The sequence below is a fragment of the Xiphias gladius genome, chromosome 19 (assembly GCF_016859285.1).
Source record: "Xiphias gladius isolate SHS-SW01 ecotype Sanya breed wild chromosome 19, ASM1685928v1, whole genome shotgun sequence".
NCBI classification, from domain to species: Eukaryota; Metazoa; Chordata; class Actinopteri; order Istiophoriformes; family Xiphiidae; genus Xiphias; species Xiphias gladius.
In genome coordinates, this window is record NC_053418.1 from 1,436,640 (window position 1) to 1,457,699 (window position 21,060).

The window sequence follows — 21,060 nt, forward strand, 5'->3', positions numbered from 1 at the left end:
CCACCTCCTCCTCCAGAGGTCATCTTGGCCCCGGCAGGCTCCACCGTAGCTCCCCATTCTTTTCCCCTGTCTGCTTCACCCTCCTCGGCCTCCTCTCCATGTTGACTCTGTAGCTCTGAGTATTTGCTGTGAGCCAGGCGGTGAGCCCAGGCAGGGCCGTCTGAGGGCTAAATCGATGGGGACAAGTGTTGGTGCTAGTTGCAGTGTTTCCCCTATAATTCTTTGTTAACAGTGGTGGGTGGGAGTCATTTTGAGGTCAGCTCAACTTCGGTCCATGTCTCTGTCCCAGTTTTTGTTTATATGGCCAGTTGCAGAGCTAATACTAAATACCTTTTTCATATTAATTCTATATGTTAGCCCTCTAGTGTTTTGTCTCTTTTGTGTTTTTTGGAGGGAAAGCAAGGCTAATTTATGACTTTCATTTGTACATATTCTTTTTGGCAGGGTTGGAGAATTTCTTGCTGCGGCGGCCCACCGCTGCTGAATGACTATAGAGGAAACACTGTGTACTCGAGTGAACAGAGCCAGAGACAGACCATCTATCATTGGCTCTGGGTGTGATGTTGATGAAGGATGACGACGTTTCAACAGCAGGCGGCCATTCAGAGGAGGGATGTGAGGAGTGTGGCGTCCCTCTCAATGACACGAATCAAGACACGTCTCACACATGATCAACTGCAGAATTTAGGCCAAACTGAAGGAAAACACAACCTACCCTCCCCAACACATCTTTCATTCAATTCATACAACCTTTTTACATGACCCAGCATGGCTAGAGTTATTTGTTAAATGCTTTGTGAGATGACATGGTTACAAATCTGTACAGGCTTTCTGAAAAAGCAACTCATACCAAAAACAACAGCTGCGTATTAGAAAGGTTTCCTTTGTTCCTTTTGTCTGCTTTTGTTTCACATTTATGGTTAAAGTTGGAATTACACATTTCCTCCATTGATTCTCAATCTAAACATTAAAAACATTTGCATCCATCAAATCAAACTACACGGTTTTGATTTTTAAGCAAAATGACTGAAGTAGTATGGCAAAGCAGAGCTACAGCACCAGAGAAGTAATGGTCTTTGATATTAGCACCTATTGGTTTAGCTGTACGCAATGTGTGATTAATCTCTTTGTGACACTCAACGACGGTTATAAAGCACACGAACAACACCATCAGCGGCGGCGGCAGGTTATAGACAGAGGGAGAAACTTACACTGGAAAAGGAAACATTTGAGTCCAGATCTGTCTGACTGTTTGGGTTGTGGAGTGATGAAGAAGAGGAAGAGGAAGGTGACTTGATGTCATCACAGTCTTTCATCAAGACCTGGTGCTGGTCCACCATGCCACCGTGCACAGCCTTTAAGCCCAGACTCTGTCCCCTTTCTCCTCTCTCACTCATCTCCACGTAGGACAGGATGGGTTTAGGACAGCAACTTTTAGCACAGTCTGGACCTTTACCTAGCATGGGTCCACTGGCTGAACCCCCAACCATATGTTTAATGTCATCGCTGTCTCTCATCCCCTGTCCCCTCTCGCCCCTCTGCTTGGCACTGGGCATCTGGTCACAGCATTTGGAGGCCATTAACAGTTTCTGGTCCATGTAAAGTCCTCTGGAGTACTGGCCATAGTACAGGGACTGGGCCAAGGCGGTCTGGGTCTGACTCATGGCTAGCTGGAGCTGAGACTGAGGCGGCACGTCACCTTTCTTGGAGTCTGAGAACTCGTGGGAGGAGCTTTTGTCATCCTCTTTCACGTCATCCTTTCTGTCTTTCCCTTTGCCGTCATGGGCAGAGCTTTTGTGGAAAGCAACACTGCTGCTGTTCTGCCTGTCCGACTGCATGTAGCCCTGCAGGTAGTAGGGCTCATAGCTGTGGTAGTATGGGGATTGGGAGTCTTTTGATGATGGGGCAGTGGGTGGGGTTTTACCAGAGTTACCATGGTTACTGTTAGAGCTCACCTCGGAAGAGGCTGAGGAGCAAGACTTGGATCTGAGTCCATCCGAGCGACTTTCGGAAGATCCCCCATCGTCCCCGGCATCTGAGATGTCAGAGTAGGCAGGGCTGTTGTTCTTGCTGCTGTCTGCTGTTGCCAGGCAACCACCACTTGCGTCAAGCCGCGATGAACTGCCAATGGAGGGACTTGGGGCATTGTCGGTGAAGGTGTAGACCTTGTCAGCCTCTGCACGGATACTGGCCATCCTGCTCTCCTGGCTCTCTGTGAGTCCGTTCATTACATCCTGCTTACTGAGGTGCTCCTTCAGAAGGCTCCCTGAAATTTCCTTAATACCCATTTTAGATCCACCACCACCATCTTCCATTTTGATTCCGCTGCTGTCTCCATTAGGCATCCTGGTTGGCACATCTTTGCTATGTTTGTCCTTCAGCCTCCGTTTCTCTTTCTTTCTGGTCTCTTTGCTGCAGGTAACCAGGGTGGCTTTGACAAGACTCGGCTCCACAACGATGCTCAGCTTTGGTTTGATGGGTTTCAGGGGAAGGTTTTTACTTGTGAGGCCTACGGCTGCCATGGGAGAGGGCTGCTGTGAGTTGGCAGTATCTGCTGTGCCAGTGGGATAGGTTGCGTTGGGAATGGCGATTAGCTTGGGAGGAGCAGGGGCTGGAGCGATGGGCCGGTTGGTCCGTGACTTCGACAGCTTCTCTACCTTCCCATTGGCCTTCTTGCCCTTATCACATGCACCTCCCTTCTTGTCGATCAAACCTTCGGCTTCCAGTTTGGGCATCTCTACCGTGGAGTTCCTGTCTGGTACCATGCAGTTCTCCAGAACCACAGTCATGTTTGAGATGATGGGCAGGTTGCTGAGGTCATCGATCAGCCCATCTTTTAGCAGTGAGGTTCTTCTGGTTTTGGAGTTGGCCATGGGGCTGTGGTCAGTACTGAGGAGTAACCGTCTGTTCTTAGGAGACCCTACTGTGGTCACTTTGTATAGAGGAGCAGGTTTCTTAGAGGAACTGTTGGCATTAGTGCCGTTGTTTGTCTCTGAGAGGTCATATGTCATATTGCTGATGGTGTCCTCACAGTCTGATAGACGTTCCTCACTCTCGCCATCCTTCATGGGCTCCAGCTCCGGTTTCCTCTGCTCTTCAGCCTCCAGGTGCGCGTGTGTCTGGTGGTAGCGCAGTCCGTTAATGTGCTTGTACCGTTTAGTGCAGTTGGGGTGGGGGCAGTCTATGAGAATGGGTGGAGGAGGTGGTGAGGAGGTACAACCTCCCCCTGGATCCATGAATGAAGGGTCAGATTTGCCCTGCGGCGTGGACGGGGCGCTACGGGATTTGGCTCGAATCCGCTTCCCATTTCCGTTTTTAATGTCATCAGAAGAGACCAGGCTGAGGTCCAGGTCAGCCGGCGGTTTGTTCTTTCGCTTCCCAGACGAGAGGGTGGAGGCGCTGTTGGAAGATTTCACCTCCTCCACAGTGAAGAAAGAAGCAGGAGTTCGGCAGTTGCTGTTGATGAGGTTCAGGCTGCCTCTCCGTCCCTTGTTGTGGATAGGTGCAGCAGTTCCAGCCACACCACCTCCACGGCTCCTGTGCTGTGACAGACCCCTGACTTTGGCAGCAGGGGCTGGCTCAATGCAGGGCCGCTCAGCCATGGCCATTCGCATCCGTTTCCCCCGGCCGCGCCCACCTGGCAACTCAGGGTCACTGGAGGGAGATTCGCAAAACCTGGACAGAGGAAGAGGAAAAACAATGGATTTAGAAGAGAATTCCTCTTATTAATCAGTTACTGACAACCCGGAACAGGGATGAGATAGTTCATGTTGTGTTGTGTCGTGTCAAAAAGTATCAAATCACTTCAAATTTAATCACCGCTTAATATTTTAAATGGTATTGTTTCCATTGTGTAGTATCACATCAAATGGAATCTCGTCCTATCACATCCCGTCCTATCACATCGTGTCGTATAATATCGTGTTGTATATTACGGTGTCATCTCACAATGTGTCAGACTCTATCACGTCCTTCGGCATTGCGACACTTCCCATCGCATTCTATCGCATCACAATGTGTTGCGTTGCATCACATCATGTCACGGTGTATCGTGTCACATCGCAGCGTATTGTTTCACCTGGCGCCATACCGTGGCATGCTGTGTCGTGTCGTGTCGTATCGAGTTCCTACAAGATTCCTAAATCCTGTAACATAAACTGAAAAAACACATCAGACCGTCAAGATGAAAACAAGGCTGTTTTTCTCGTTGATTACGTTCTCGAAAGGTTTTAACCGAGACAACTTGTTCACGTCATCATGCAAATTGAACTTTTGTACCATCAGACAAAAACCTCGGAAGATAACAGATTATCATTCCGGGCTCATATGGACCACTTCACCCAAACGTCGAGGATACAGTTTTTTTTTTTCTGTATAAAGCCTGCTTCTCTTTTGATAACTGTACGATCCACAGTTATCTCCGTATTTGATATGGAGACATTCTGTATTCACACACTGTCCCTTCTGCTTTGAAGTCTTTTGATGCTGTTTACCACAGTGCCTTGCATCTTAACACTGGAGATGCTTTTCTAAACTCACACATTGTTATTTATATCAAAAACCTGTGAGGTTCTATTTTCGAAGCTGGGTCCTGAACCTTGCGTCTGTGCCGGCCTTTTAATGCATTAATTACGATGCTACATCACAGGACTGGTTGGTGTTAAAGACTCAATGAATTAATTCTGACCTTGGAAAGAGTGTTTAGGGTATTAATCACCTTATTAACGGAACAGACTGCAGAGCACGTTGAGACTAGACTTTCTTGTCCCCCTCTGTGATTTTAAAACGATGATATCGCACATTTCCTATGATGTTTGTAATTGCTTTTTTCATCGGTGTGTCCCTGAATGTCACTGAAGCTGTGGGAAATGCGACTGAAATTTTACGTATTTCCTTTGGCATTTCAAGGATATTTCTAGCTCTCATTCCACTATTTAAAAAGCAATTTTGATCAATTGAGTGATGTAGTTCAGATTCAACTTTTTTGTTTTTTAATTACCTCGAACTCGTTTTCCATTTGTGCCATTAATCATTACATCTTTTATCTTTCGGTTACAGACTGATAATGAGTCATCAGAGAGGAGGCGTTTTGTTCCGTTGAATTATATAATAAAATCACATTCAGTCACCACTGACAGACACGTGCAGTGACAAGAGTCCAAATGAAAAAAGCAATTTAGTCCCTGGTTTCTGACATTGAGCTGTAATTGCCATGACAACAATCATTTACATGCAGGAGCAATAATTGAGAGGTTTCAGCCCCGTGAGGAGGGACTGTCACATTTTCCACTCAGCAATTACAAAAACCACTCTCCGTTTGTAAAACAGTTGTGATGGAGAGTGGAGAGGGTTTTTGTTAAAGCACATCACGGAACAACAGCTGACAGCCCCGGAGCCGATTTAGCCTTTTTATCATTTTAGCAACATTAAAGCACTTTGAAAGCACAAGTGCTCTTTTCAGGTAAATCAAAAAAAAAAACAAAAAAAACAATCATCAGGAAACAAAAGCCAATAAGAACAACAATAAAATGGTTAAACACGATAGATCAAACAGGGACATAAACCAAGCAGAGAAATAAAAATGTGGTTACAGTTACAATAAGATTCTATTTCAAGGATAATTTTAGTCCTGACTTCACCAGTCTGAGCGCCGGGCACTGACACACGGCTGCTGTACATATAGACATTTACAATGCAAACACAGTGCAAAGCATCCACTCCTCAGGCAGCCTCGTTTGTATATGGCCACAAAGTAGACCGGAGTCCGGACTGTTTTTACCTCCGTGTTACCCTGTGGCAATGTGACAAGCCAGTCACCATCCAACTTGAACAAAATGGCGCGCTGTGTTGAAAATAGAAATTCAAGGCTGTCGGCAGCCTCTGTCTGTACAGGGGAACAAATACATGAACAAACCTCGTGGTGAATGTAGGGAGCAGTGCTTTCTATAGAAGTTTTCCTATATTCTACCTTGATTTTAATCATATACCACAAATCCGTTTTTCCATCTTAAAGACTGAGGCTTGAAAATGGCCTCTGAAATGGTACTTACTAACCTCTTTAGCAATTTACCCACCTAAACAAACATACTGTGTCCTCGGCTTTATTTGGACGTGTTTTGGAGAATGCTTGGTACACACTGTACACTGCGATACGAACAAACAATGTGGGGTTTGATGCTGGAACCCGTTTTTACTGTTGCTAATGCAGGCCGACTATTGCTGCCAGCTGCCATCCCCTGTCAGGCAGCAAACTGCTACCTTCTCGGAGCCGGATCAGTGTGAATGTGCCGTGCCTCGTGTTTCAGTACAACGCAACATCGCCCAAGTTTCACAGATTTCTGTCTTTAGATCTCGAGAACACAATCGCTGAATTTTCTCGGGAAAACATCAGAGACCTGCCACTGCCAGAAAGAGACTAGAATCAACTAATAGTATAAGAAAGTGACAGAATTCATTGCCTTGCAAAAAGTAGATTTATTTTTAAGTTGCTCATTAGGGCCAGCAGGGATGTTGTCAAATACGCTTTAGAAAGCTCAGCAACTGTTTCAGCCATGTCGTTACTGACCTTTTTGGAAAAATGGTACGGTCAGTTTTGCATGGCTACGTGTAGTGAATAATGGACATTGCTGGACATATATTATCGCCGTAATGTTCCGCTGCTGCCTGTTGCTCTGCGTGGCTTGAAAAAGAGAAGGAAAAAGGGAAAAACAGAGTGCAGCGTTACCTCGGAGGAGCCCAGTCGTGTTTGGTGCAGTCCAGCAGGGTTCCCACGTAGGTCCTCTTCCTCCACGTCACATTCACCACCAGCACACCTGTCGGCCACACAGGACAGGGTCAGAAAGGAGCTTTTCACCTTTTTTCTTTCACTGTAAATATCATCCTTCGTAGCTCTGCTCAAAATCCAATTTCTTTGTTCTCACTTGTATCTAATGAGGGGACTAATGAAACACTGACTAAAGACAGATGTGCAGGTAGGATAAGAAATAAGAGGAGCACACTGCACCTTAGAGGGAAGAAAAATCGACCTGACGAGCAGACGTGCGAGAAGAGCAGCCGCTAACAGACAGATGGAGGTCACAGTTTGAAGAGGCTCCAGTTGTTTTCAGAACGGTTCACGCAGGCTGTAACTGTTTGTTACAGCCTGGGTGTAACTGCTTGTTACAGCCTGGGTGAAATCGCTCAAACTGATATTGGTCAGGGGCATCTGAAGAGGAAGAGACAGTTCCATTCCGGTCGGGTTTTTGGTTGGGAGGAAACTTTAGTCTTCAAGGTCTGAATTCTAATCAGGGGGTTGAAGACCCTTCAGCCATGTGAAATAAAATGTCTCTCTCTTCCTCTTTTTCTTTCACTTTCTCTCACCCGCTCGCCGACTGACATTTGAAAACCATTAACCTGCGTTTTGTGATGCGCCAGCGGCGATGCCGAGCAAATCAAATCTTCGACGCATCACGGCTTTGAAACAAGGTTTGACTGAAACACACAACTTCTCGCTCTTCAATTAAGCCTGATGCTTGCCACCTTCTTAAGACTCTCTCAGACAAATGAGAGGTGGGAATCAAGGCCAAGTGCGTCGCTCATTTTAACAAGAGGTGGAGGTGATCAGGGAGATTTTTGTTTTTCGCCGTAAGGCCCTCAAATCTCCAGTTGTAATCTGCAGTTAATGAGCTGGATGTTTTGATTAATCAGCAATATTCTCATTAAATATTCCCTGAAGTGGCTTGGAGGTTTTATATAATATATTTTCCACATTGTATGACAACCTCTTATTTATATTTTGCATCATTATATTCGGAAAAGCCACGACGAATGAAATATTAAAACCCAAGGTGACATTTTCTACAACATCGTATCAAATGGAATTATTCTACATCAACTGTGCATCGTTTTCTACACGATTCATTGCCATGTGTTACAGTCTTGTCCGTGTTCACGCACTGTAATGAAACACACAGGGGAACGACACAATTCTGAGCCCGACGTGCAGGTAAAAAGTGCGAATGCTCGGTGAAGGGGTTGAAGCGAACCAGGGCCAGTACGGCAGAAAAAGTCTCGCTGAGTGCATTCATATGGACGCTGATATCCCAGCTCTAATCGGGTTATGCGTTAGCACGTGTAAACACCACATCCTGATTCCAGAAGCCTGGATAAATATGTTTGTTGTAGTGCTCCAAGTCAAAAGAAACTGGGATATTGCGGCACGTAATCATCTTATCCAGGTTTCTGGCTAATGCCTGCTATGGTGGCACTAAAGTCGGCAGCCTGCTGTGGCTGAATGAATGTAACGACCGGCAGAAACACTTTATTTTATGACAACACTGACAAAAAAACACATCTGCACTGACTCAAATTCATCAGAAACCTGGTTACGCTCATACGCAAAAGCTGCATAACCATGTTTAATGTTAACATCGCATCCCAGCACCACTGTGGGTGTAAATATACTCAGTGAGTTCTTCAGTAATTGGCCCTGAGTGTTTTTTCTAACACACTGCCAGTTGAACCAAACTAAACATGTTCCAGTAACCAATTTCTGTAATTTAGCCCCATGTCCTCAGAGTCTATTCAGGCTTGGATTGAGCTGACGTTGTGTCTGTTTGGTTTAAAAAAAAAAAAACCCTCTGGGGTTCATCTGAGACAAGAAAAGGGTCCTGTAAGAGCCAGACACAGGTTTTGGAACCGCCCCTAAAGCCCTGCAGTGCAGCTGTGGGGCAGATTATCCACTGAGCCGTGAACAAAGCCTTGAGCGCAGTGAACAATCCTCGGGATGATTTTACCACTGACTCGAAAAGGATCTGAAGTTTGTCAGAGTCGCCGAAAACAAACTGACCGACATCAGAACAATGATCGCAGCTGGTCTGGCTGACAGTGCAGCAAGGGACTGGCTTTCCTAAACAACAGATGTCGGACAGATGTTCTAAAAGACACCGGCTTCCCTACCGTCTGCTCGTATGTGTCCGGACTACAGACAACGGTCCTGTAGGTTAGGAAGCGCATCAGAGATGATCTTTGCTATTTGTTCCCCAGTGGTGGAGGATGGTTCGGTCAAATCATTCAACCGTTAGTAGGAATCTGCAGTCGTCCTCTCCATATAGAGGGCTTAGGGCATTGGGGGAACCAATGTGCGTTCCTTCAGTGCTCCAGTGTTTGCCATAAAGAAACAAACGGGTCCAAAAGACAAGGACGCGTAGGAAGATAAAGTAAATAAAATATATAGAAATGCATCAACAGAGTCGGATACAGTTCAGGGACTGTGCTGCAGCTACTGTCCCAGAGCAGGTTTTTCCCTCTCTACTCTCATGGACCCTGAAGCCTTGCTGGGTCTGAAACGTGACAGCGTTTCTATTTTTAGCCCCCACGTCTCCCCCTTGGGAAGATGCCAAAACACTCGATAGCTCATCTGTTTTCGTCTCACCGTCACGGATGTGAGTGGTAATGCCAACGTGACGTTCTTCAGAACTCGCCTGACATTCGAAATCCTTCAGAGTTGGCTTCTCCAAGCAAATGCCCCGACTGCATTTTGTGCGACTGCTGATTTCTGCTTCACAGGGGCAGAAACGTACAGACAACTTTTGAAAGAAAGAGAGCAGCGATCAGAAAATCCTTGAATCAAATCTCCCCAAATTTGAGAATCTGTATCTCCGTGACTTTCAGGGTTTGTTTGATATGACAGGAAATGTTCTCTCCCTTCTCTCTTTCCTTGTCTGACTCCTCTGCCCTCTCTGCATCTTCACGCACTGCACATAACATCAAAATAGACTGAATGGTAAAATTGAATGTAAAACTTTGCTTCGGAGTCACTCCCACTCAAACTTGTTGTTATCACCACTGTCTCCTGACTTTGTGGTGGTTTTCCACAGGCTTTGCCTGAAGGGCAGGTCGGGGCCAACGTGCCGCGCCCAACTCGCTGCATCACCTTCTCAACACCACCTTTCAATCTGGCAGACGGTCAGACAGACGGTCAGACAGACAGACAGTCAGACAGACGGTCAGACAGACGGTCAGACAGACGGTCAGACAGACAGACAGTCAGACAGACGGTCAGACAGACGGTCAGACAGACGGTCAGACAGGCGGTCAGACAGACAATCAGACAGATGGTCAGACAGACAGACGGTCAGACAGACGGTCAGACAGACAGACGGTCAGACAGACGGTCAGACAGACGGTCAGACAGACGGTGACAGACAGACAGACAGTCAGACAGACGGTCAGACAGACGGTCAGACAGACGGTCAGACAGACAGACAGACAGACAATCAGACAGACGGTCAGACAGACAGACAGTCAGACAGACGGTCAGACAGACAATCAGACAGACAGACAGTCAGACAGACAGTCAGACAGACAATCAGACAGACGGTCAGACAGACGGTCAGACAGACAGACAGTCAGACAGACGGTCAGACAGACGGTCAGACAGACGGTCAGACAGACAGACAGTCAGACAGACGGTCAGACAGACAGACAGTCAGACAGACAGTCAGACAGACAATCAGACAGACGGTCAGACAGACGGTCAGACAGACAATCAGACAGACGGTCAGACAGACAATCAGACAGACGGTCAGACAGACGGTCAGACAGACAGACAGTCAGACAGACAATCAGACAGACGGTCAGACAGACGGTCAGACAGACAGACAGTCAGACAGACAGTCAGACAGACAGTCAGACAGACGGTCAGACAGACAATCAGACAGATGGTCAGACAGACGGTCAGACAGACAGACGGTCAGACAGACGGTCAGACAGACAGACGGTCAGACAGACGGTCAGACAGACAGACAGTCAGACAGACAGTCAGACAGACAATCAGACAGATGGTCAGACAGACAGTCAGACAGACGGTCAGACAGACAATCAGACAGACGGTCAGACAGACGGTCAGACAGACGGTCAGACAGACAGACAGACAGTCAGACAGACAATCAGACAGACGGTCAGACAGACGGTCAGACAGACAGACGGTCAGACAGACAGACAGTCAGACAGACAATCAGACAGACAGTCAGACAGACAATCAGACAGACAGTCAGACAGACAATCAGACAGACGATCGGACAGACAGACTTTCAGACAGACAGACAATCAGACAGACTGTCAGACAGACAGACTGTCAGACAGACTGTCTGTAAATCAGTCTGTGCAGCTCAGTTCAGAGTTGAGCCAATCACTGTCTGATTAGCGCTCATCAGACTCCGGTCTCCCGCAGGGAGGAGGGGGGTCTGAAGCTGAAATGGTGGTCTCGTCTTCTTCTCCTTTCTGTTTCTCCAATTAGTATTCTGCTTAATTAACATGCAACCTGCATCTCCCCATCGAATCCCTCCACCACCACGAGGAGGGGGCTCCAGCTATCACTCTGCCTCCTAAGCGGTAGTCCCCCAGCAGCAGGGAGGACCTCTCAGGGTGAACAACCCAAGAAAATACAACCTTCTCATGTCTCCTTCTCTCTTTGTCTTTGTCTTTCTCTCTCTCTCCCTCTTTGGCTCTGACATTGTCCCCCGCTCTCTGTCTGATGAAATGATCCTTCTTCATCTCTCTGTCTGTTTCTTTCTGCCTACATCTTTGCATTCCTCCCCGTCTCTTCATTCCTCTGGTGGTTTAAATATATAGACAAAACCTTTGTAGCCATTCTGTCCATCTAAAGCTCCTCTCTCCGTCTTCTATCTATCTATCCGTCCATCCTGTCAGCCTGCTGGGACCCAGACTGAGCCATTTTCTCCCTTTTTCCCTCCATAGTTATCCCTCCTCTGTTCCTCCTCCATGCCTCTGTCTTTCTCCTAGAATACATACGGTGTGTTTGTGTATCTGTATTTCATGGTGCATTACAGTGTACCTCTCTAGGTCTGTGTGCGTCCAGAATTATCCGTCATATTATGTATGTATCCTGTTACTCTGCTTCGCTTGACTGAAGCTGCAGCTCCAGTCTGTTTACTCACACAAACCTGGAGACACGAGGCTTTGATGCTTTCTGTTTTCTGCATTTATTACCTCCACCGAGGGGGCGGAGGATGTTTTCGGTCCCGTCTGTTTGTTTGTCTTTATGTTAGCAGGATATCCAAGAAAATCTACTCAGACATTAAATGAAATTTGCTGGACAGTTCGGCCACGGGCCAAGGAATGCAGTTAGTCAGTAGTTTTTTGTTTGAATCGAGGAATTTTAATTTAACATTGTGAGATGGGGCATTACTGAACATTTTTACTATTCTTTCAAGAACTTTAACTCACTTAAGGGAATTTAAAAATCTGACACTTTTATGATACCAAACTGAATTCAAACAGCTGCCGGTTCGTAGGAACTAAAATGTGTATTCAAGGAATCTGAAACTCTTCCTTTACCTGCGGAGAAGATTTGAACGTCGGCAGTCTTTTTATCCCCAGTATACCGGCCAGTATCATTAGAATTCATTTGAATAATTATAAAAGTGGCAGAAAGTTGAATATTCTCTTATGATTAGAAAAGGACGACCTACACTTACAACCCAATGCTTATGAAAGACGAGACCAGAATAAATATGAAATACTGTTGGGAACGGGATGTTGGTGTTCACCTACATGTAGAGACCTGGTGCAAGGTTGTGTATAATAGCAAAAACAAACGGATGGATGAATTTATAAAATCATTCAATCAGATAGGAAATCGGCCACGTGTATCCCATCATTGTCCGTCGTTGTATTCGGTATAAGTCAATACATTTTCTTGCTTCTGCAAACAAAGATTATTTTCATTTTTGACCAATCTGAAAGTTTTTTTTTTTTTCTATGATTAATGGAATGATCATTTAGTACAGAACATGTCAGGAAATTGGGCCATGTCAACTTCCCAGAGCCCAATGGGAATGTCCTACAATTGCTTCTTTTTTCTGACCAACAGTCAAAAACCCCAACACATTCAGTTTACAATCATTTAAAACCGAAAAGCAGCAAATCCTCACATTTTGGACACAAGAACAAGCCAATATTTGTCTATTTTTTTCTTTGTTAAATGACTTAAATGATTATTCAGCTATCAGAATAGTCGATTAATTTGCTAATGATCGACTAATTGCTCGACACGTTTTCAATGCTAAAAATTCGAGAACTGTGCAGCCTTGGAAGAAGTTTCCAGTTTGGTTTCTAAGTCTTAAACCTTTTGTTTGAATATTCAGGCTTTGTTTTTTAAAATTCCAGGGTTTATCATCTCCATTGTTTTTCACCTTTTGTTTTATTTTTCCTTTTTACCCATTAAAGACTGTCAAGGTCTGCAAGGAGGTATTTTAATTTCAGTTTCATTTCAGCGCTTTCACTGTCTCTGTGGCCTGTTTTTATCTGGTTTTCTCTGACTGCAGCTCTCTGGTTCCTCTTATGCAAACAGAGTCTGAAGCAGGGTATTGTCTTATTAACTGTCTATCCTTCCTTCCCTCCTCTCCCCATCTCTCTGGCCTGTTTAGAAGCACTCTTGGCCTGGGATAAAAATTTCCCTGTGTTGTGTTTGTATTTTCTTCTCGTTTCTGGAGCGTGGAGCTCCAGTTAATTAATACTGGGCTGGGATACAAACGCCTCTCCACCAAACTCAACATTCTACTTCAGAGGCCCGACGGCTGGCAGAGTGAGATGGGATTTATTCATTAGCAGCCTGCAGTAAGGTATTGCACATCCGCTGAGAGGCTGCGGAGCTGAGCGCTGTCCTCGTTAACGGCCTATCAAAGCGCGGTGGCGTCGAACTCGGCGGGTGAATCATCAGGCCATCTGATCCGCGGCCCAGTACTCCCATGGTATCATTTTGTAGTGTTGGACAAGTTTCTGGTTCTACCTCGCATCTTGTTTTGGAGTCATGATTATGTGTAGTTCAACGCCAAAACTGAGCTGGCATGAGACAAAGGAAGGACATCCAGTCATGTTTAAATATAAACTGGGTTTTGGTTATTTTTATTTTGGAAAGCACAAAGTGTCTAAACGGTGTGGAAAGATAAAGATAAGTAGCGTTATCTATTTTTTCTCGCAGCGTATGTTTTTCAAACGCACGTGACTTGAAATAACAGCCAATTTAAGTTAGGCAAACAGGGTGAATCCGTAATTCTCTTCAAGGGGGAAAGTAAAAAGAGTTCAAACGGGCCGAATGAAGAAAGACATACAACACAACATAAACCTTGTATGCGAGGCTGTGCCAATGACAACACACTCTATGTGACAGAATCAGTGTGAAAAAGATGATTCACGTCACTGTTTTCTGATCTGGTTAAGGTTTGGTGCGGTCCAGGTAGGACGGCGACTTGGGAAACCCGGTTGGTCGTGGATAAAAGACACCGGCTCTCACTGCCGCAAACAGCGGTCTCCAATGTCCGAGCGTCATTTTGCTGACACAACACTTCAGGCAGGAGTGTGTTGAAAGTGCTCGGTTGGCCTAGAGCACTGTGTCAGCTGATGCTCAGGGTAGAGTAGGCCGGTGGTATTTGGCATTCAGCATTATAGAACTGTATGGATAGTATTTCTATAGTATTTCATTATAGAAATACACTCAAAAAATACTGTGGCAACTTGTGGGCTTTACAGCGTCTGTAAAACTGTCCGCGTTGATGAAACACAGCCAACGACACTGTAAAAACTGTGACTTCTTCTCTGGCATAAATAAAAATTACAAGCCGTAAGGCCTTAGAAACTTAAGTTGTCAGCGTTTCATGTAAAACTTGCAACTGTCCCAACAAATCAAACTAGTCTCTTGTTTCAACAAAAGGGAGCGAGTCCAGATAAATTCAAGTCCTAATCTGTGATTTGTCACAGAGGGAGAAAGTTCTGTTGACTCGTCGGTGAATACAGAGCTGGAAATCACGAGCTCAGTCGCTCGTCAAATGAAGTTATAGAAGGTGTGGTGGTTGTGTTGCATGCATATACATGCATGCATTTTGCATTCAAATGTACCAGAAATCCTTCTGTTTTTTTCCTGACATGAACAGAGTCGGATGACGGAGGCCGTTATGGATGTTTTCATACACGTGTCTCGGAGGGGTCTGATGGTCTTTGCTCTGATCGAACGTAAAACAGTTGAAACCGCAACGGGGACAGTTTTAAACCCCAGACACTTCCTGCCTCCTCAATACGAAAGAGACTTGAGCCACAGGGGTCATGAATGTTCAGGAAGGTTCCTGCAGGCAGGATGGAGAAAGTACGAGGGGAAAAACTGGACACAAAAACCTGATAGTTAAAAAAAGAGTGGATGTAGTCATTTTAATATAACAACTGATGCATCTCCGATGTAGGTCAACAGCATTAAGTTGAGTCGCCCAACTCAAAGTTTTACTGAAGTTTGCTGTTTTCTCAACTTTTTCTCTTTTACAGTGAACATCCAAAGCAGTAAAAGCCAGAAAGTAGCCGCTTGACGAATTGAAACTTTGCCTCTGTTTGAGACCAACAGCTGACAAAAAGCACAACAGCCTCCATCAGTACTAAACTCCATCACTAACAAAATCCCCGAGACTCCGCAAAGAACGCCATCACCAAACCTTCGCCAGATAATATAAAGGTCCAGGACTATCTGTCCATGCTCGCATGGGGGGCAGCGGTACCAGCCGCCGTACAGGAGCCCGGATGCGCGAGCATGGGCTGACACACGACTGCACTGGCGAAAATATTTTACTGGACTCGCAGGCCTGCAGGTGCGTGTTGCCCGCTGGTTTAGCGGCGCTATAGGTGAAGCGATTTTCAAAACAAGGCCTACAAATTGCTTCACAGCCGCAAAGAGTAATGATAAAAGCATTTGAATAAGCGAATACAAAAAAAACACAAGCAAAAGCTGTTTTACAGTTAGGGAAAACTCAGTGCAAGGAATGGTTCTGAGAATAAAAAGGTTTGAGATGAGATCTTTAGAGATCTGACCCCCAGAGGGGAACTGTCCCGTGATCCAGGAGCCAGGACAGAAAAATGTTCAGTCACCGTGAGACTTGAACCGTCAGCTCAGCACGGCCAGGAGCTTTTGTTCTCATGACCTAAGAGGCCTGGTGGACCTGGGACGCAACAGCAAGTCTCTGATATATGGCGAAGCCAAATTGTGCAGCGCCTCAACAAAAGCTGTCTTTGACCTCCAGGCCAAAACCAGTCACAGCATCCAGAGGCCAAAGGTCTTCGACTGAGGACAGTCGCATCTGACGCCAGAGACCGTCTTTACCATCTCCACCACTTTACATCCAGCTGTTATCACATGAACAAAATTTCCTGTTTAGGTCACACGACAACAACTGGACCGACTCCATCCACCGATGTAAGCAGAAGACTCTGAGGTGCGGATTAAAGCGCTGGAAGAATTGTATTGAGTTCAGATTATTTTGTCAGAAGACCAATGCTGTTGTTCTCTGGTAAACTGAGCATCATTGTGGAAACACAAAACAGTCCAGTAAACCTGCGAAACCATTTCTCAGGAGGCGGAAATATTTACTCAGCTTTGACTTCAGACAGACTCCTGCTCCTCGGGAGCCGTCAGAAATGTGGATATCGTCCGTCTAAAGCCTCTAAACGAAGAGTCTCCAATTACAGTCTCCCTCGTCGAATTTATCCTGCAAACACCGGTTTTAATGAGGACGACCAAAACGAACCATTTTCCGGAAACGTGCAAATGAGTTTTCACACATTTCCTCTCGGAGATTTCGGGGAAACAGCCAAAGTGCAGAATTCACTCGGCCTGTGTTCAGTAAAAGTTGTTTCATCTGTGATTCTCAGTCTCTCAGTCTGTTATATCTGTTCAGGGACAGGGAGGAAATAGGCAGGACAACCGCTAATCATGAAAAGTGAAAACAATGGAGATGAAAAAAAAAAAGGCAAACCCTGCGCTGGAGAGTGCAGTGAGGGGTAAGTCTGGGCTTTTCCACACATCACGGCAAGAAAAATGTTTTGTCAAAGTAAAGTCAAGTTAAGCTCTGGGATCAGAGACGCCGCCGATGAGTTTCAGCCTCACCGAAGCATGAAGAAGTATTTTATTTACCCGTGTCTGACACACGACGAAGCGCGGCGTAGCCTCCGAGGTTCATTCAGTGGCTTTCTCTCCTTTAAGATTTTCACTTTGTTCTCGACTCTGCGTAATGCAACACACACGGCATATCCCGCCACGGCCCGGTTAGCCGGGCCTCAGGCTCACCACGGTGTCTGAAGACTCTCTTTATCTGGGGTTTTTCTTCACCTCTCAATCACTGCCTTATCTTAATCGCACTGCTCTATCTATGAAGCACTTCTGAGAGCTTCACATAAAAATCATAACCAATGAAACATTTAGACTAAAAAGGATCAAAATGACAGAGCAATGCACCGTAATGTGGGATAATACTGGTCTAATGAATAAAACGCTGCTTGTTTTTGGTCAAAGTTATGGCATTACACTAGGGCTGAAACGACCAGATATCTTCATTATCGACTGCTGATTACTTACTTTCCTTATCAATTAATAGTTTTATATAATAATATCATCACTTGTTTTATCCGGCCGACAGTCCAAAACTCAGAAATCCTCTGTTTAGCGTTATAAACAAAATAATCGAATCCTCTTGCTCAGGAAGTCGGAAACATTAGGGGGGAGAGAATCGGGGGTGTGGACCTGAATCGCAGCCTGGACATCTTTGGACCAGTGTCAGCACCCGCAAATCCCGTTGGCGAAAGGGGCTGATCCATTATTCACCACAGGTTTTTTCAGATAGTTGCTCAGGATTTAGGCTAGGCTGGGCGTTTTTGGCTTCCTGGGCTGGATGTTCTCTCTGATACTTAACTCAAGCAAGAATTGCCGCAAAGCAATTCTTAATTTTCGAAACTGACCGTGGAAACGCGGAATGAATGGAAGCCAGTTGCTGCCTGGAAGGTGGAAAAAACACTTTTAATGTCCTTTGTCACCTTAGAATTAAACGGTGCGCGCTATTAGGACGTCAGTTCACACAAAAGACGTGTGGATTTATGTGGCGACATTTTGAGAAATCTGCCTCCCACAGTTCTGCTGCCAACCCAGTACGGCGGAGGATGGGGGGGATTTTATTTATGTGAAGAACAAGAAGCAATGACCTTGTAACCGTCCCTATCAAATGCAGCGTATATTTTTAATGTTTTAAGGAACGCAGAGTATGTTCTATCCACCTTGACCGATTCGAGGTGGTGGCAGAAAGTGTCAAAGTCTCTCATTTTTGTAATGTAGATGCTACAGTGGAGTGTTTACTAGTGAGAAATCGCCATTGACATCCCAGAAGGATGTCACTTCAGAAACACGCCTTACCTTCCTCCGTCTCGTGCCAGACGATGCCCTCCAGGTTGACGCTGGTCCCGGGCTGACAGGGCCCCAGACAGGCCGAGTCGCCCTCCAGCGCCCCTGAGATGCCTCCGTCCTGGGTGTTGGTGCCGACAGACCTCGTCCTCACCGCCATCTGCTTGGGGTTCGAGGTGGGCAGGGCTGGAGGGGAGAAGGAAGGAGCCAAAGGCAGAGAGGAACCGGGGGCCGCGGGGTGGCCTGGAGCAGGGGGAGCTGGCACTGTGAACATGGGGTCCACCTGAAAAGAAGAGGATTTCATTAGAAATCAGAGCGAGGGAGAGTGCCCTGCATTTCAATTTGTAATTTTACTTTAGTTCACTTCAGGTCCGGTTCTGCTCAGTTTCATTATAGTTAATGAAATTTGGGTCCATGGCGGTGCTGAATACTTCTGAAGAAGAGGAAGAAGGCTTTGAAAGAGTGATGCTCAAAAATACGAGTAAATAAGATTATTAAGGCCATTTTAATATTCCTGACACGACTCTAACCGCGTCTGATTATTTCTGTGCGGGATCCCGCTCTATGATGGAGGCGAGAATCCGAAGGACATTTTAGAAGAGGAGACATTTTCTCCAAATGTCACACCGTTCATTATTCTATCTGCAGTCTTCAGTTACCAACTTCCTAATATTGAGCGGCAGTTAATCATCTCTCGTCTACATCCAGACTTGTAAAAAAAAATCCGTTTCTTCACTCCGTGTACTTCGATGCATCTCTCCCCCTCTCGGGCGGCTGGTTGAGTTCTCCGGAGCCAAAGACTTCACCCTCGCTCGCTATGGGTGAGTTGGGACCCGTGCTTCCAAAACAACACGTACACACAGAAGCTGCGGATTATAATTAGCTGCCACTTTTGTACAGAGCGACTTTGCAGAAACCTGCAACAGTATAATAGGGCAACATTACCGGAGTTCATCCAGTGAGACTATAACAACAAAAACTGTTTCTCTGCTGACAAGGAAAAGGCATTTGCATGCTGTTCAAGTCTTCTGTGTGGATGTGATTCTCCAAAATGGAGTTTGGCAACATGCAGATCATAGGTTGTTTTTTGTGGTCTAAAGCATTCACAAGACATCGTCAGCCATTATCAACCTGGGTGTTCTTCTCATATCTTTGTCTTTTATGTCGGTTGGCCATAATAACCTTGTCTCAAAGACTCTGTTTGGGAAATGCAGCCTCAGGCAAGAGCGCTGACTTGGGAGAGGAGCCTCCTACAGCTTCCCTGAAAACTTTAATAACACAGTCGTCTCATACAGCAGCTACAGGGATCTCCGATGAATACGAGGGGAAACGTTGGAAAATCATTTCTGTCACACTGAAGTTCTCTCTGAAAGCTGCGGGAAGCTCGCAACCATCAACATTTTTCCCGTTGGAGTGGATATCGGTGTATAACGAGGAGAGCAATACGAGAGAATGAAACGAGGGATAACTTCAAGAAGAACAGGGTCGAGGTGGAGCAGGCAAAAGCTATGCACCTGCATATTAAATAGAATATATAATTATACTAATATCAGTCACTTATGACCAATAGTTACGAGGGAGGATCCAAAAATAAGTCTACAATAACAAATACCACACCGTCCCCTTACAATGGGCCTAGTATATGTAACCTTGTCGAACGGCAGCCTCTGTGGCAACAAGTGATAATTACAGAGCAATGACTGCAGTAACTGTCAAAACGTAGCAGTAGTCAGTGATCTGACTCATTAATGGTCATTACTCAGCAATATCTACTGAGCTTTCTGCTTACGTTCGCCACCATCTGCCGCCATTAGCGACTGGTCATATCGGCAAACTCCTGAGTGTATTTGAATTGTGTTATTTGCGAGAGAAGGAATATTTTATTTCTTCGGTCACGGCTTACATCGTTTCAATTTAAAAGCATAATCTGTGATCAAAATGTAAAAAAAAACAAGACAAAAACAAAACAAAAACAACGAAAGAAATTTGCCCCAAAACCACAACCACAAGTCTGGAACCCGCTGAAACTCTCACAGTGACTGTCTGGTGTTTTATTACAAACGAATGAACGTTATTAAAACTGCAGAGCGCCTCGGGGGCTGTGAAAACCCTGACTTCAGTTGACACAAACAAACACCACAGCTGTCATTTCAAAAGCTGCTTTTGGTCTGAAATCGAGGACCCATTGTTTTAAAAATCACGGGTAAATCTGCCCACTGCACCTCTGGAAAGGAAAGCGCTGAAAGCTCCACAGACGTAGCAACAGTAAAAAGGTTTATAAGGTCAAGGTTAATATGAATGTGGCGACTGTTGGAGCCTTTAGGTTGGAGGCTTCACTAATCAAGTGAATAATGAATGATACATTTCTCATGATCGTAGGTAAGGAAGATAAAATAAAAACCCATTTGTAATAATGCTGAGTGTTCATATACCAAAAAAAAAAATAGATTAGGGCTGAAACTAAAGATTGTTTTCATCATCAGTTGGTCGTGTCAGTTTCTCAAAGTTCAAAAAGACGTCTTTAAATATCTTGTTTTGTCCGTCCAACAGTCCAGAACCCAGAGATATTCCGTTTAATATGATATGAAACACAGAAAAGCAGGAAATCTTCATTTTTTTTTGCCATGTTTGCATGAAAAATTAATTGATAATCAAAATAGTTGCTGATTATTCCTCTGTTGATCAACTATTCGATTCATTGAGTAATCGTCGCAGCTCCGCTATGGATGAGAAAAAGCAGGAAGCACAAGGACACCGTGTCAAAATAAAATACAGAAACGGAATACTCGGCCCGATCGGGGGATTCAGGCTGGACTTGGAAAGCTCTGATTTAGGCACAGCCTTAGTCTCGT

At 45.4% G+C, this 21,060-nt stretch overlaps 1 protein-coding gene across 1 annotated transcript in view; it reads right to left on the reverse strand.

The window, feature by feature from the left end:
• The window catches only part of znf608 (zinc finger protein 608), a 58,307-nt gene that overhangs the window by 14,002 nt on the left and 23,245 nt on the right, over nt 1–21,060 (reverse strand). Inside the window, exons 4-7 of the mRNA XM_040154098.1 lie at nt 18,221–18,491; nt 6,725–6,812; nt 1,212–3,675; nt 5–167 (exon numbers count right to left, since the gene is read on the reverse strand). Of these exons, the coding sequence (XP_040010032.1) occupies nt 5–167; nt 1,212–3,675; nt 6,725–6,812; nt 18,221–18,491 (2,986 nt within the window). The remainder of the gene's footprint in view (nt 1–4; nt 168–1,211; nt 3,676–6,724; nt 6,813–18,220; nt 18,492–21,060) is intronic.